This window comes from Diprion similis, chromosome 4 (assembly GCF_021155765.1).
Source record: "Diprion similis isolate iyDipSimi1 chromosome 4, iyDipSimi1.1, whole genome shotgun sequence".
NCBI lineage: Eukaryota > Metazoa > Arthropoda > Insecta > Hymenoptera > Diprionidae > Diprion > Diprion similis.
The window spans coordinates 12602029-12618741 of NC_060108.1; the positions used below are offsets into that span (position 1 = coordinate 12602029).

The following is a 16713-nucleotide window of genomic DNA, read 5'->3' on the forward strand; positions in this document are numbered from 1 at the left end:
TTAATTACAAATACAGATCATGTGTGTACATACAATTACAGTGGATTTACAAAAATCAAGTTTACTGTAAGATTTATTTGACTGGTTGTCACAAATGTAAAGGTATAAAAACAAATCTTATTTTTTAAACTTCTGATTTTGAATGAGCGCCTGTTCTTTTTATAATTTCACTAATTCCTGTCCTTTTCAATGCGATGGTAACGGAATTTTGTATCCCTTACTGTTTGTTGATTGATAAATTTAGTTATGTTAATAATAATGCTGTGTATTGCCGTTTTCTTGTAAGGCTATTGACAAGCTAGAACTTTTTAATGATCGATGAAAAGTTAGCTAAAGTCAGTAGTCGGCCAAAATAGTTAACCGGTTCGCGAGCTTAGACAGCCAAAAATAGCTAATCAGCTAATTTTAACAAGTCATACCTAAAAATGCAAAAAATCAACAAGGAAATGAATTTATCAGCTTCTGGATTTGAACTTCTAAGTAAAAAATATCACATAAATAGACGTTTCTCACTTACAATTGGAGAAGTTTTTAAGCGAATCAAATTTTAATATTACTGAATAATATACTAACTACAGTTGAGAAATGATACGTATTAAATTATTCGAAAATATGCGGAGCTTCGTAAGTGTCTTTGAAAAGTTAGCCCAAACAAGTATTAGAAATTGACGGACGTTAATTTTTATTCTTAGCTTAGCTGATTTTTATTGTTTAATCAACTTTGTAGGCATCTTGGAGAATTGGATGACAATAACTCTGTAAAGTGAATATAATAACACTTATTCCAGCTGCAAGTTCGAATCTGAAAGGTAAAAAATTCATTTACTTATTGATTTTATATATTTTTAGGTTTAGCCGCATAAAGTTAGCCGATTAGCTAATTTTGGCCAGCTAACTACTTTGGCTGGCTAATCGTTTTAGCTAGCCTACTTTCAGCTAATTAGCCCAGTTTTCGTAATCCTAATTTTGTTCCCGAGGTGCATGCATTCAAACTTTCCCACGCCGTACCACGTGACTGTTGATTTCGGCTCTCAATGCCCATTTGCCGGTTTTCCGTAGGCATTGATTACAAATATACGAAGATAGTCAAGCTGAATAAGATATATGCAATGTAGAAATCAGTGGGTATGAAGCGCACAGATAATTGCTGATCTCTGCAGCATGCCGTTTGATTCGTAAAATGATTGCGTTGAATTTATTTTAGAAAACAAGCTACAGACACAACACTTGAACTTTCTTTTTTCTTGAGTCTGGAGTTGGAGTTGACGAAGGTTGGATAGCAATTTTTTGAAGAATGATTTATCCTACAACAAAGTGGATATGAACCGCGGTATTTCTGTTTATTCTAGTTAGTCGATCAAACATCCGTGAGAGTACACAGTGTAATTCTGAGTCCTAAAACACTCTTGAGATACCCAATCTAAAAGTGGAAGTGAGCTTCATTGTTCATGGCGTGAAAAGATCGCCAATATTGCAATTGGCCAACATGGCGTAGACGAAATTCCATAGCGCCATCAATTGCTAGCCAGCACATAAAAAAATCGCGTTACATCATATCTGCATCAAGATTACTTTGCAAACAATATTACCGAATCAAATAGGAATATTTATCTTCACTAATTAACGTACAAATCATATTTAATCTAGCATTAAAAAAAAATCATGTTCCCAACTAATGCAAGTTTTTGACGTATCGGAGACGCGGCGAATTGTACATAAACGAAACATAACCAAACATATGTAGGATACACACGCATATACGACATTTTATTATCGTCGCCAATTTTTCGCATTCAATCAGCAACTCTCCGCGCCCCATAATCTTGTCAATCTGCATTTACAATGGACCCACGCTTACACAGAAGGCAAGAGCCGGAAAAAAAGGGCTCGAGCGACTTGGTCAGTGACATAACCTAAATTTTGACACGATACAAGTAAACAAAAAAAAAAAAAGAAAGAAAAAGAAACTAGAAAACAAGACAAATTTCTTAGTTCTTCGAAGTTTGATCACTCGCTTATTTATCAGTTTAATAGTACGTCTAGTATTTACATCTGATTCTTCGATTACCTCGAAACGCGAGGCTTCTTCTTTCCTCTCGAGGTGTTTGAAGGAAATCAAGGAAACAAATATAAATACCGAACGTATTTTAAATAGTCTATTCATGAATGATTTCTGAAATTTATTCAAATGGTTCCTGAAATGACCATGTGAAAAAACATGTAAAACAATCATAAGAACAATGGAATAATATGTACTAATTAGTAATTACTCCAATCTTGCAGGTCGTAGAATGGCTTAATGATGCTTCTATGAGCACAAGCGAATCGGTAAAATTAACAAATTTGGCTAAAGTCAACGAGTTCTTGATACATAAGGAACCCAAATTGCTGGATTTATACTTGGACGAAACGTTGCAATTCTCTCTAGATAGGAGTAGCGAAGTTAGAAAACTTATCGCAGGATTTTTGGAAGAAGCTGGGTATTTGTATTTCACCTTCTATTTTCATTCATAACTCCGGTTTTTAGTATGTTAGAGCTTTCAAACTCTCTATTGGAATACTCAAGGATGCTATCAGAAAATTATGAAAATGATAGATTAGTGCTTTTATGGAAAAGATAAGAGCACTAGTACCAGATATTACAATAGATTGGTCCTTACAATTATCCTTTGCTCATTAATCATGCATTGATTATTATCTTTACATGAAGAAGCCTAGAATTCACAATTATAGCTTCAACTTTTGTTACTGTTGTCTTAAACTGGTTGTGATATATACAATTGAATTTGCAGAAATATTATTTTATCTTGCTTTGACAATTTTAGGTGCAAACAGCCTGACTTGATTCCTCGACTAGTCCAAACACTCGCAAGATTAGTTGGAGATGATGCATCAGCTGTAATCAAGCGGGCACTTAGAGCAGCGGGAAGAATTCTCAGGGCGACATTGAAATGGATATCAAGTGTTGCGATTATCACAACAGACATGGAGCTCGCTTGGACTCAACTGAGCAATCTCAAGGTTGAGATAATAAATATGATCGACAGTGACAATGACGGGTAAACAGAAACAAAAAGTTTTTCTAATTTATTTTGAATATCTTATGTACACTACATGCTGCAGTGCAATACCTACTCATAAAAATGATAAAACATGAAGCCATTAAGTATTCTGTTTTTTTAGTATTCTGTTTTTTCCTTCGTTATTTTACCCAGATTATTTTGTTTACAGAATCAGAACCCAGGCAGTAAAGTTCCTGGAAGGAGTTGTTTTACTGCAAACATATCCAGATCCTGATGCCCCGAAAAAGCCTGACGATTTCTCCTTGGAAGATATTCCATTAACACTAAAAATAGCTCGGAGAAGAAAACTGGAGGAAGAGGCAAACCATGTTATGGATTTGTTGATCAAATTCCACGGTTCTCCGCATGTTAGCAGCGTCAATTTGATGACTTGTATGGGGTCCTTAGCATTGATTGCTAAAACTAGGCCTCAGTTTATGCGTCAAGTAATTCAAGGTAGGTATTTTTTCAATATATTTCAAGTTTTCTATTCTCACTATTGGCTGCAGAGTTTGAAAATTCGAGAATCATTACCAAAGTTATTAGCACCTTAGGAATTTCTATATTAAAACTTTGCAACAACCTGTGCGCTTGAAAATGGTTGAGAATGATATTTAACAGATGAATAATTTTTGGTACCTAGCCTTACAACTCCTACAGCATGATCTGCCACCAACACTGTCCGATTCACAAGTAACGAGTGTCCAGAAACAACTTAAGCTCACGCTGTTGGGATTACTAAAACACCCTGCAAGCATAGAGTTCGCTGCAACAATGGCAAGACAATTGAACCAGCTCGGGGCAAGAGAGCAAGAAATTATGAAGGCCTATCCAAAAGTCGAGGATATTCGTAAAATGAAGAAACGGCAGCAGGTAATCGCAATTTAAACTAAGCATCATCTTGCATAAGAGTATTCTGTTTATGAAGAATTGAATTAAATTTTTCAAACTTGTAGGAAACAGCGGCAGCGTCTGCGGCCAAACGTGCGAAATTGGAGGCTGCGATTGCAATTGAAGAGCCTGAGCAGCAGCCGATGGAAATCGAACCTGTGAAACCTCCTGAATTGATTGAGCTTTCTGAGAATTTTATCGGTGACCGTCTAAGTGTGGAAATTGCCACGGAACTAGTTATGGATAGTATGGTATGTTGGAATAAATTGAATAAATTTTCTGCCGTCTGAAGCAAATAAAAATTATTTTTAAGAAATTTTGATAATATTCATTGTATAAGCTTGTACAACCTATCTATTTTATGCCAAAAAATAATTCTATGCAATTCGCAGGCTTGGGTGCCAGATATAATGACGACAGTGTTCCAACGAGAATATCAGCCAACGTCTACAACCGATATAAACGTGCAACGTCAAACTATCGCCAGGTTACTAGCCGCACAGATAAAGCAAGCTAAGGCCAAAAGGGTTAAAAGGGAAACGAAAGAGGAAGATGCAGTGATGGAAGACTTAATAAAAAATCCAACAATCACTGTAGCCGAGGCAAAACGTGAAAGAAAACGAGAAAAGGACAGGGAGAAAGAGAAAGAAGCGAAGGCTTCATTGGAGGCGCACGAAAAGTCGCTTAAAATGGCAAAAAATCGTTTAAAAACGCTGAAGCTATCTGAAATTACAAAGCCTCTTCAAAGAGAGGCTAAAGAAAAAATGCTCCTAATGGCTGTAGGCAGAATTCTCGGAGCTGAAAGGATCGCAGTACTCGGTGGAGTGGCACCAGTCAGGTAAATAATGAACGAATAGAAATTAAATTCGGTTTTGGAAAAAGTGTTGAAAAATGCGTTTTGAAAAAATATGCAAACCAATTAAAGATATTGTTCATGAATTTTGGCGTTTCAGGTCCAAGATATTGACAACCCTAGCTGCTACATTCAACCCATATATAAGGGAAGCTGTACTCCGCTACATAACTGAAGACATGAGGTCACGGCTTGATTTGGCACTCGGCTGGCTCTACGAGGAGTACGCTTTGCTTCAGGGATTCCAAAGGCGTACGACTCTGACGAGTAAACCGCAGGAAGCTCCTCATCAAGCCTACAACTTTTTACTCTGCACTTTAGTTTCTGCAATCGACTTGGTACCAGGGAAAGATCGAGATGTGTTGTTGTCCCGGTAATTAATGCAGAAAACTGCAAAGAACTCTTTTCGTCGAGTATTACGACCAATTCTCTTTATTGTGTTTGTCTTAGGTTGTATCTGGAAGCTCCTCTAATCACAGAAGACGCTGTGGAAGCTTTAAAACTGGTCTCATCTGATGAAACGAGAGGGCTCGCACCTTTGGAATTACTTAAGGAAATGGTTATTCGGAGACCGACAAAGCAGCTAGTATTTTTGAACGTATTACTGTGTCATACAGGACATGAAAATAACACTGTGAGTCAATAATTTCTTTGCAATTTGAGAAGAAAGAATTTATCTTGTTCAGAAAATCTCCATTACCTGGTGCAATGATATTTCCAGATTCGTGAAGCAGCGATAGAGTTTGTTGTTCAATTGTACGGCCGACCAGAGCTGGGCAAGTTGATAGAAGAATATGCGGTACTGTATTTAGGTTTCCTGCGACTACCGAATCCACCTGAAATTGTATTCGGACAGGACAGAGGAAGACCGCAAATCGACGATCAGTGGAGCGAGTCAACCACTCGAGCTTGTTTGGGATTGTATCTAGCATTACTGTCTGAACACCAGGATCTTATTCACGAGTAAGTGTTATCGCGTCTTCGTCACTTGGATCTCAATAAAAATGTCCTCATCACCTGAACCAAACATGAACTTTTGTCCAAAGGCTTGCCAGGGTTTATACCTCAATGGGAGCTGACGTTAAGCGTATTATCCTACGCCTGGTTGAAGGACCAGTGAGACTCTTGGGAATGAGTAGTCCGCAGCTCTTGTCCCTTGTTGAAAACTGTCCAAAAGGGGCGGAAACCCTGGTTACACGAGTTATTCACATCCTTACGGAAAAATGTAAGTACTACTGCTTCAGAGATGATCTAAGGCTTACTTATTGATTTATTTACGTCATTACAGCCGCGCCTAGTGCAGAATTGGTCGCCAAAGTACGTGAACTGTATCAAACAAGAGTGTCCGATGTTAGATTTTTGATACCTGTTCTTAACGGCTTGACCAAGAAAGAAGTTATCGCCGCTCTTCCCAAACTTATTAAGTTGAATCCGATTGTCGTGAAGGAGGTGAATAATTTTACAGATAATTATTGTGAAAAAAATTGTTTTCAGTGATGAGGTGTTTTAGTCACTTGACAGCACAGAAACAAGTAGCATTATTGATGTAAATATTAGTTGTGCAAATTTGACACATCTTCATCAGCCGTTAATGAAGTTTATAATTACTATTTCAGGTATTCAACAGACTCCTTGGAACCCATAATAATGACAGTGGTATACCACATATGTCGCCAATAACTCCGGCGGAACTTCTCATCGCTTTGCATACCATAGATACAAGCAAAGCAGAATTGAAAACAGTCATAAAAGGTATGAATTCATTGATTTCGAAACGTTATTTTTTTTTTTAATAACTATCCAATAAGAAAACAACGAATGTGAATTTCTTCATTTGAAACTAATTTGGCGGGCGTCTTGGTTGAATTTTGAGAAATTTGAAAATACGGACATTAAGGAAATAGACAATTATGGTCCTTTTAACAAATCACTACTTACATTCTTGTGACAAAATATAATTTACGTCTGAAATTCTGAAATTACAGCAACATCTTTATGCTTTGCTGAGAAACAAGTCTATACACAAGAAACGGTGGCAGTAGTGATGCAGCATCTTATGGAAATGACGCCCCTGCCGACGCTTCTGATGCGAACAGTCATTCAAAGTCTAGCTTTGTACCCCAGACTGAGCGGATTTGTGATGAACATTTTACAACGATTAATTTTGAAACAGGTACAATGAAACTTGGACGATTATTTTAAAATTACTTTGTTTATTCAATCTCTCTTAGAACTAAAACCTCGCTTGTTTTTTATTCATTTCTTTTTTTTCTCTTGTTGTCAAATAGGTTTGGAAACAGCACAAGGTTTGGGAAGGGTTTGTGAAGTGCTGCGAGCGAACTCAGCCCCAGAGTTTTTCAGTTATCTTACAATTACCGCCTGCCCAATTGGCAGAGGCATTAAAAATGTCTCCGGGATTGAAGGCACCTCTACTCGCACACGTTGAATCGTTTGCCGAGAATCAGGTAAATTTTTTTTCTTCTATTTATTCTATTCTTTCGTGTAAAATAAGTACTTATGTTTCGTTTCTTTTTATACTTCTAGAAAGCTCACATTCCACAGTCTATAATGGATGTGATCCAGGGAAAAATGTTGCCTGTAGTTGCCGATGAATTTGACATTGTAAGTATGAATAATTATGAAACACGAATTATTCTCTATATCTACTGGAAGCTCAGATTCCGGATACTAAGGAATAATGAAAATAAGAAACTTACTTTGTTCCTCTATAAAATTTTTTTTATAATATGCTTTTGTCAAATTCATGAGCTTTGCGCAGTTGTGAGGTATAAATCAGCCATTGCTGACAGAGAAAGCTCATATTTCGATGTGTAATTTAAACACACAACTTTGAGAAAGCAATCATGTTTTTAATTTTTATCAGGCTCCTCCCGGTGAATACCCCTTAGAACTCAAATCAGAGCCCATGGACACCGACCCTTCGGAACCAGCCCCACCTGGACTGGATTAGTATAATTTTCCAACGGTACGTTTTGACTGAAATGCAGTATGCAAAAAACTAAAGAAATCGATAATTTTAATAATTTCCGATTGCGGGAAAAAATATGCTCTACATAGGTAGGTAGGTACGATCAATGAATTGTTTAAAATTAAACTAAAACTATCAGTTACTAAACGACTTTTGTTGATAAAATTGATTTCTTTACTCGAAACCGGATTCACCATATATCTTGTCATTAGCTACATTCTGAACAATTTTTGAAACATCGATTTACTTTCCATCAACTTTGAGACTACAAAGTGAATATAGGTAAGCTTGAAGTTCACTTACAGTGGCAATCATTTAAAAAATTCAAACAAGACTGGATGTTTTTCAACCGAAAATCTCCTTAATTACCTCTAGAAACAAAATTTAAAAATGGATTAAGAAGAGGCAAAGACCGAAATTTTATAAAAATTTTGAAATTCGAAAGAAAAGCTGATTCAAAATAACTTGACCGGGATTGTTTATTATTTGAGGCAAGTACTAGATGATTAATACTATTATCACTTAGTATGATAATGGTAAGTCTTACAAATACCAACAAAAAAAAACAGATTTTTTTCACATATGAACATTAGACTGTATCAAAAAAATTGACCATTTTTTTTTTTTTGAAAAATATACTGAAAATATTGTTCAGGATACCGAAAAAAGGCGCCTGTTAAAATGGGAGCTCTTAATTTTAATACTAAGAAGTGCCTCATCGCGATTTTCTACTCTCCATAAGAATAACATGGCAAAAAAAGGACCTCAAATAACTTTTGAAGGAGTAGATTTATCGTAAAATGACAAGAGACCTTTTTTGTAGAACGTTCAATTTCCTACAAAATCATGTTTATGAATTTTCTGTAGGACGCGTCGTTATCTAGTTATAAAAATCGCAAGGAGGGAGAACCATTTTTGCCATGTTATTCTTATGGAAAGTAGAAAATCGCGATGAGGCACTTCTTAGTATTAAAATTAAGAGGTCCTATTTCAACAGGCGCCTTTTTTCGGTATCCTGAACAATATTTTCAGTATATTTTTCAAAAAAAAAAAATACTCAATTTTTTTGATACAATCTAATGAACATAATGGTTATAATTACGAGTTCGCGAAGAGTTACTGGAAACTGTATGTATATTGGAGATATTGAAGCATTTGCAAATCAACTTTAAAGCGTATAATTTATATTTACGCACGTTCAGCGATGTTAAAAGTGTAAAAATTGCCAATTCCAGACGGAAGGGACAAAAACTAATGAAACAAGATCTAAAAAATTCGTTGCTCGAATTTTTACCTGGCTAACATTTTGCCACTCCGGTTTGTTAACGAGCTGCATATGAATATATCTGTTTCATGATTAATTGTGATTTGTGTATTTATATTCAAAGTTTGCAGTTTCTTACAGTATACTGGATATGGCTTGTCAGTCTTTTAAGACTAAAACCTAATTACACTGAGATATATACAATATATTATATGTATAAATACAAATCATAATGTGGTCTGTATAGTCTTATAGCTACTTAGAACGGAGCCAAATTGAACATGGATTAAAATTCTACCGGGCATCTAACTGATAATCGCAATATAGCGCATATTTACAAAATTACTGAAACCCCACTCAAGTATAAAAATTAAACTATTTCACAGATATGTATTTGAGTAATATGTTTTTTTTTTTTTTTGTTTTTAACAAATTCCAATACAATTCAATCATGCGAAATCAACACCAGTGTCCAATAGATCTCTCAGCATGAACGATGCCTTCTTCGGAAGTATTCTATACATAAATATTGAAAAAAATCGTCATCAAGTTGTTAATCAACAAATAATCGATAATTTATATCTGTACCTAATAAAGTGGGCAGAAATACTCCAAAAAGTAGGAAATAAGAACTCAACAAAATAGAGCTTTTATTAAATTCCAGCGAATTTACTATACCTGAGGATATGCCCGAGGTAGAGAAGATACCCCGGCACGCTGAACTCCGCATAATTTCTTCGAACTCCGTCTAATATCTGTTTGGCAGCTTCCGCAGCTGGCATGGTTCCAAAATAACTCGGAATCCTGTCGTTTCAATAGTAAAATCTTAATTCCGGTTAAAACCACAATAAGAAAGTGAAAATAACGTTACTTGCACCGGATTTTTGAACATTATTACCATCTCAGTTTCATACCTGAATCGAATATCCTTAGCAACTTCGGCACCGACGATAAATGGGTATACGTGAATTAGCGTCACCATTATATTACTATTCGAATGCCTAAGTTCGGTGTGTAGGGACTCGGCTAATCCTTGAACAGCAAATTGGGCTGTAGAAAGCGGCACTCTACCACCTCGAGTCGCGCCACCAGACAGGCCTGCTACTGATGATAAAACCACAACGTGGCCACGGCCTGCACGTTGCATGCAGGGCAGCACTGAATCTAGAAGCTGAGGAAAATATCTGTTATTTATAAATGAAAAACAATTAAAGCTGACAGAAAAACAAAAGTTGAAATTGGTACAGTGGAGATTTAAACAAGCTGCAATCTGAATTCGGCATTTAAATTATAATGGGAATCATTGGTCAAAATTTGAAAGATTATTTGTCCCGTACAGTAATTCATTGGCTCTCATTATCTTATAATAAAAGTAAGATTTTTCGTCGGCTCTTGGTCTAAATAATAAAATCTTACCCAGAAATGACTGAGCACGGAGACATCCATTGTTTCGCGAATTTCTGGAGGATCTTGAATCAGAGCTCGTGGACTAGGAACGCCACAGCAATGTAGAAGCATGGTAACTTCACCCAATTCGGATCTGACTTTTTCAACAATATGACCAACCTGAAATGGTGTTGAAAGAATTTAAAACTTTTGGAATTCATTTGAACTTCTGGAATTGTTCATATCGTTATTACACACTTGTTCCCTGTCAGTGACATCGCATACGTAAGAACTCGCTATACCCGTTTGACGAGCGCGTTTTGTAGTCGCCTCACAAGTCTCCATGTTTATATCAATGCAAGCTACTGTTACTCCAAGCTGAGAAAGTTGAAGAGCTATCTCTCTCCCAACTCCGCGGCCGGCGCCTATTACCTGAATAAAAGTGAAATTGATGAAGTTGTTTTTATAATTTTTATTGGATTAGTGAAAATGTTGATCTTGCGGAAGAGGAAAATTTCACAGAGCAAAAGGCAGAATTCTACTTTGGGTGCTGGAAAAAAAGACTATTTTTATGAATTTTTTACGAGATTATGAATAAAGATGTAGATGTAGAGTTTGTTAGGCAGTTAAAAAATTTTATTACATATTTTATGCACTTTATGCGTCAGAGCTGGTGTTCAGATTTCAAAAATGGGCCATCTGAAGTAGAAATATTTTGAATTTGTAGGTTCAATGTATCACTAGCAACAGGCTGAACTTGAATTGTTTAAAAAAATTTATTTTCACAATTTTTTTCGGCCAAAACCAGTGAAAAAACATGCAATTCTTTCTTTCTTTTTTTTTCGTCGCCATTCTGTTATTTTTGCATGTACATTGAAAAGTCTAGGTCAGTCGGTCGCTAGTCATACATTGAACCTGAAAATTCAAAATTTTCCTGTTTTGGATGGCCCATTTTTGAAATTTCAACGCCAGCACTGACTCATCTACTAATCGAGGCGTTGTATTCAAATGGTGTTTATTCTTATGTTCAAAGTGCATAAAATATATGATAAAATTTTTTATAATGCATGTCAAGAGCGTATTTATTAAGCTCAACAATCCCTGCATCAATATCTTTATTCATAATCTGATAAAAAATTTATAAAAATAGCATTTTTATCCAGCGCCCAAAGTAGAATCTTGCCTTAATAATCTGGTAACTGTTTAAAAATCACGAAATTATGAATAACAAAGACTATTCTTTACATCTGATCGAAAATAATAAAATAGAATAAATAACTGAAAATTATCTAACAATTTTCTATTGATCAAAATTGTGTGATGTTAAGAAATTAAATTGAAGCAACCATTAGGAAACAAATCCCAAAATGAATATGTGATTGTGAATGCAATGGTTAAGATTGAAAGACAACTTTATCGAGTTGCCTATTTTTTATTATTTTTCTTTTCTCCTTGTTGCGAATAGTTTCTTACCATAGCAACTTCCCCTTGTAGACTCTTCAAGGGAGGAGGCCTGAGTGTTCTGAACAGGGCGACAAGCACTGCAAACCATATTCCAACGCAAAGAGAGCAAAGGTCCAGAGCCAATACGACCAAAGAATAAACACGGAGCAACATAGTTGGTCGCTTTCTGTGCTTCGATTTTACCTACGAGGTATAACTGAGCAATTTACCAGTATTCGTTAAACTTTTATATAAAATAAAAAAAATTCAGGCAAACAAAATGAAAAAAAAGTTGTGGACAAGCAGATAAGCTGATATAAAATTTGCAACAATCTATGTGTAACTGGTAAGTGGATGGAGACTGTTTTTGCAATATAAAAAAAAACAACTTTCATTTCAGTGTTTGCTAACACTACTTATACATTTTTTATTTACCATTTTTGGAAAAAGTATATTCGTAAAAGAAAAAAAGGACATGAAAAAAAAAAAAAAAAATACCGTAATGATGAAATGAAATTTTGTTGACGTTTAAAAATCTCGCACACCCGTATAACGATTGGCAGTAAGTTAATCTAAGCGGCGACCGCAAATGCGTCTACCTTTTATCTCAGGCCACCGTGAACTTCGACTGATAAGGAGGACGATGCATACTATATATAGTGATGTAAACGTAGTATAAGTTCTATGCTCGTCATACTACGCTACGCTACTTTTATTCTAACCTCTCATAAATTTTACTGACTATTTCGTTAACGCGCATGCCTGTTGTAAAAAAAGCATTGCCAAGGTGGCCATTCAATCCCATAATTGAATAAAACTTATGTTACCATCAGGGTTCAGTATGCAATGTAAAGACCATTGAGATAACGTTTACCGAAGCTAGTAAACTTAGAGAGAGAAAAGTACATGTTCGTTATTATGTGCCTCTCTTGCTCTGCACGTGATTGGTCGATACGTTTTCACTTAGCCAATCAAGTGCAGAGTGAGAGAGACGGAGAAACCCGAATATATATATATATAGATATATACATATATATTTCAAATCAAAACCCCTTTCAACACGCGACTCTAGCGGCGAATGTGAGAACTATGCAATTCGTGATCGCACAGCGAGACACCCCCACCACTGGAGTTGCAATACCTGTAGAGTAGCTGGACCGTTCTGTAGCTTTTGTGAGTTCGGACGGTACGGACCAATGACCGTTGTCTAACCGGTGATCGAAGAAGTGACGTAGAGTGTTGACATGTGAGTGAAAAGAGTGACGTACTACCAGGAATAAAAATATTAGAGTTGCCTTTCGTTAAATTCGTTGGCTCTAGATCGAGGATGACGGCAACAATGTTTTTAGCTTGAACTAAAAACAAAAATACCCGAATCCTCGTTATTTAAAGGGTCACCCCAATGCTAACGTAAAGTGCGATTAAAGCGAATAGAGAAGCTGTACAGTCTTGTACAACCTTGTAGATTTTAAAGTGGTGGTTGTGAAAGTGTTGTGTGTTGACATTGTGGATCAGGCGATTCAAACAGAACCTCACCGCGATGGCAGAATCAGAGCAAGATAATTTGGAACGAGGGGATGGTGACAACATGAAAACGGAAAATTTTTTCACCCTCAAAAAGTGGAATGCTGTCGCTATGTGGAGCTGGGACGTCGAGTGTGACACTTGCGCTATATGCCGGGTCCAGGTGATGGGTGAGTTGCATAACCTAACTTAACCTAACCTAAAAAGCTTTCTCTAAGGTGTTCAGTTGCTAGTTCTCCTTTGGCGGAGGAAATTTTAGCCGGTTCAAATGCGCCCTGATTATCCTGAGTATCTATTAATCATACGTCATCAAACATTTCTTTTAACGTCAGAACTTCCAACCTCGCTCGTTTTGCACATAAACGAGAGAAACCTATTAAATAGTTGACATTTAATTTTTACCATTCAAAATAGAACGGCATGCGTTAGTGTTTTGTTGAAATTGTTCACTTGGTATTCAAAAGTGTTATTTAAATAGAATATATCGAATGAATATACTTCGTGGTATGAGACACAGGGACTAAGTGTTTATCAAAAATGCCTGCATGTATGCAACATAACGTACACGGCTGTCGCAGCTAGTGCGAAAATGCTGATTATAGGCGTATAAAATCCTTGATCACCCGTAATACTTATCGCTATGTTTGAAAACGTGTACGAGAAGGGCAGAAGCAGTGGTTACGAGCTCGAGTATCGAAAGGTTGAATGTTCGAATTTTAAATCTTGAAAATTTGACAAAGTCTGCATTCTACAATTTTTTCGACGGCTTAGCTCTCGAGTTATTTGCTAGGGTCTTTTGAAATTCTCGACGTATGCAGAAACGAAAATAATGCCCATGTGGTACATATTTGAAAAATCCGAGAGATGGAATCATTGACTAGTATAAAATGAACTTTTGATTTCCGAGAATCGCCCAAAAAATTAAAAATTACAATCAATACTGATATCAAAAATGCAATGGTTACAAGTATATCATAGTTATCAAGTTTCATTTGTCTGATTGGCTGCTGCTTATAAATTTGATCTATAAAAAGGATTTGAATGAAAGCAGGAATGCATTTTCCAACGATAAATACACCCCCCCCCCCCCCCCCCACCCTTTTATTCTTTCAACTATACAACTTGTTCGTATACCTAAACTTTCTTACACTGGATAAAGCATTAACGAAACAAAAGTCTTCTGTATTGAAAAAAAATATGAATACATCTCCATCGCCGTAATATTATTAACATTGTCGTTCACAAGTATCATTCAGATGAAGATGCGACTTATAAATAACTTGATTTGGAAACTGTAATCATAATTTAACCCTAACTGGTCACGCTGGGTCAATTTAATCCCAAACATTCTTCAAACTTCTCGTAGAGTTCAGGAATAAACTATTATTATAGTTTTTTCTGCTCAAAATCAATTCTGTAAAAAAAAAAAAAAAAAACGAAACCAGAAAAAAACCACTACCGTAGAAATTTTTTTTCTGTCTTACACTAATTTTGCCGATGTTGTAAAAAACTTGATAATCAATTTTGGGTTGAAAAACTGAGAAAGCTTTTTCTGCGATTCTTAAACAATACATAGATTTTTTTTAGGTTTTGAAAACTCGTTATTGAAGCATGTTATCACTTTTTTAGAGCTGAGATGAATTTCACCCACTGTAACCGTTATGCGATTCTATTGAGGTGTGACCTATTAGGGTTGATAAAAAATAAGATCATATCGGTTGAATATGATGTATTCTTTTCTTTTTTTTTTCCTAACTTTTTCTTTATTGTACATAAAATATTATCCTTTACGATCTAAACGAATATGTTTGTCGTGTAACATTACATTATGGTATGCGAGTAGATCGTGAGTATTAAAAATATAAAAATTTATATATAATATATGACATACTTAATTTATATATCCGCGCGTAGTTCGCCCGCCATTCTTTGTATGCATTGGCTTTGTACATACATACACACATTAAAAAATCTTTAACACTTCTCATTTATCACATTTACGTGTATTTCTCATTAAATTTGAGATTGAATTATCCGCGTATATATTCATGATAAACAAATCTGAAGAAAAGTAACGACTGTAATAATATTACAGGAATAAAGTGTCAGTAATAACAATAGCGTGGGTATAGTAATAAAACTAATTCAACATTCAATTCGGTATAATGGATATATGATGTTAAAATGGAATAATGCAAAAGACGTAAAGCATTTGAGTTTTCTTTAATTTTTTTAATTATTTATTCGTCACTTAATCCTTGGATAAAAAATAGATTATTACCATTCCAACGATATGTATGGACAACTAAATCTATAATAATAATAATAATCATGATTCGTGTGCGTAAAACATATTATACGATATCAAGACCAGATCGATGGAAGAAAATTCATGTGTTTAAAATTCAGTGAAATGCATTTTTTTTTTGCGTAAAACAAAATAAAATTCCAGCTTCAAAGAACTTTGGAAATCGAATTGAATCTGAATTCTATTATCCTTTTTTTTTGTGGCTTGGTTTTTCTTTTTCATTGTGTGAACTCGTTATTGATCTTCAAAATATTTGAATTTTATCCCATTTATGCAACGCACAATATACATTTTATCGCATTTGTTTCTTACTTGGTTAGATGAGATTCAATTAGGACACTGAAATCGCTGTTTTCATATTCGAATTTGAACGAACAAACGTTATTTAAATTAAGTATCTACATAAATATATACATATAATATACAATATCGTCTGCTGGTTTGGTTCCTTCTTCTCATTTTTTTTCTCAACTCGTTGAAAAAGAATATATTTCGTTCCAGTATGAGTGTTAATTTGCGATAGCAGAGTCCTAATGAAATTGATCTAAACAACAATAAGTAGTGCAACATTTTTTTCTTTAATATTCGACCAAAGTCCATTTATTACTTTATAAACTGTATGAGTTTTGTGTTCATTTTCATAAAAAAAAAAAAATTCTAACACATGCTTTTATGTATCTAACATATCCTCCTACCCGCTATTAATATGGTACGTCATATCTCGTCATATATATATATATATATATATATATATATATATATATATATATATATATATATATATATATATATATATATATATATCAATAAAATATAGAGATAAATTATAATATTAATCTACAGGTAACATACAATATTATTTACTTTTCTATATCGAAGAAAATTTCATCGTATATTGTTCAGATAAACATTGAGAACGGTAATACGGAAAAAACAATGTATTATTTTACTTTTTCAATATTATTATTATATACAAAATCTAAATATAATAAT

At 34.9% G+C, this 16713-nt stretch overlaps 3 protein-coding genes and 1 long non-coding RNA gene across 6 annotated transcripts in view; 2 read left to right on the plus strand and 2 right to left on the minus strand.

The window, feature by feature from the left end:
• The first annotated feature begins 1498 nt into the window (after positions 1–1498).
• LOC124405117 (symplekin) lies at positions 1499–12075 on the plus strand. 3 transcript variants are annotated; one of them, XM_046879752.1, is made up of 18 exons: positions 1499–1899; positions 2284–2480; positions 2826–3059; positions 3232–3518; positions 3706–3935; positions 4019–4204; positions 4346–4791; positions 4907–5179; positions 5257–5440; positions 5528–5769; positions 5853–6031; positions 6095–6255; positions 6423–6558; positions 6792–6979; positions 7095–7271; positions 7351–7428; positions 7691–7792; positions 11940–12075. In XM_046879752.1, the coding sequence occupies exons 1-17, from the start codon at positions 1843–1845 to the stop codon at positions 7775–7777; spliced, it is 3342 nt and encodes a 1113-aa protein (XP_046735708.1). In that variant the 5' UTR covers positions 1499–1842; the 3' UTR covers positions 7778–7792; positions 11940–12075. The 3 variants fall into 3 exon arrangements, with proteins under 3 accessions (XP_046735708.1, XP_046735709.1, XP_046735707.1); XM_046879753.1 differs by lacking the exon at positions 11940–12075 and adding an exon at positions 10480–10599; XM_046879751.1 differs by lacking the exon at positions 11940–12075 and having other exon boundaries at positions 7691–7817.
• LOC124405139 lies at positions 8038–8299 on the minus strand. Its single transcript, XR_006929068.1, has 2 exons — positions 8266–8299; positions 8038–8152 (listed from the first exon to the last, which is right to left on the minus strand). It is a non-coding gene; the product is annotated as an uncharacterized LOC124405139 (long non-coding RNA).
• LOC124405128 (17-beta-hydroxysteroid dehydrogenase 13-like) lies at positions 9487–12341 on the minus strand. Its single transcript, XM_046879780.1, has 7 exons — positions 12324–12341; positions 11919–12092; positions 10704–10877; positions 10476–10625; positions 9974–10230; positions 9738–9863; positions 9487–9575 (listed from the first exon to the last, which is right to left on the minus strand). Exons 1-7 carry the CDS (start codon positions 12324–12326, stop codon positions 9509–9511), a joined length of 951 nt encoding a protein of 316 aa, XP_046735736.1. The 5' UTR covers positions 12327–12341; the 3' UTR covers positions 9487–9508.
• Positions 12342–13300: 959 nt separating this feature from the next.
• LOC124405135 (RING-box protein 2) overlaps positions 13301–16713 on the plus strand; it is a 49028-nt gene continuing 45615 nt past the window's right edge. The window contains exon 1 of the mRNA XM_046879787.1: positions 13301–13582. Within this exon, the coding sequence (XP_046735743.1) occupies positions 13429–13582 (154 nt within the window). The 5' untranslated portion in view covers positions 13301–13428. The remainder of the gene's footprint in view (positions 13583–16713) is intronic.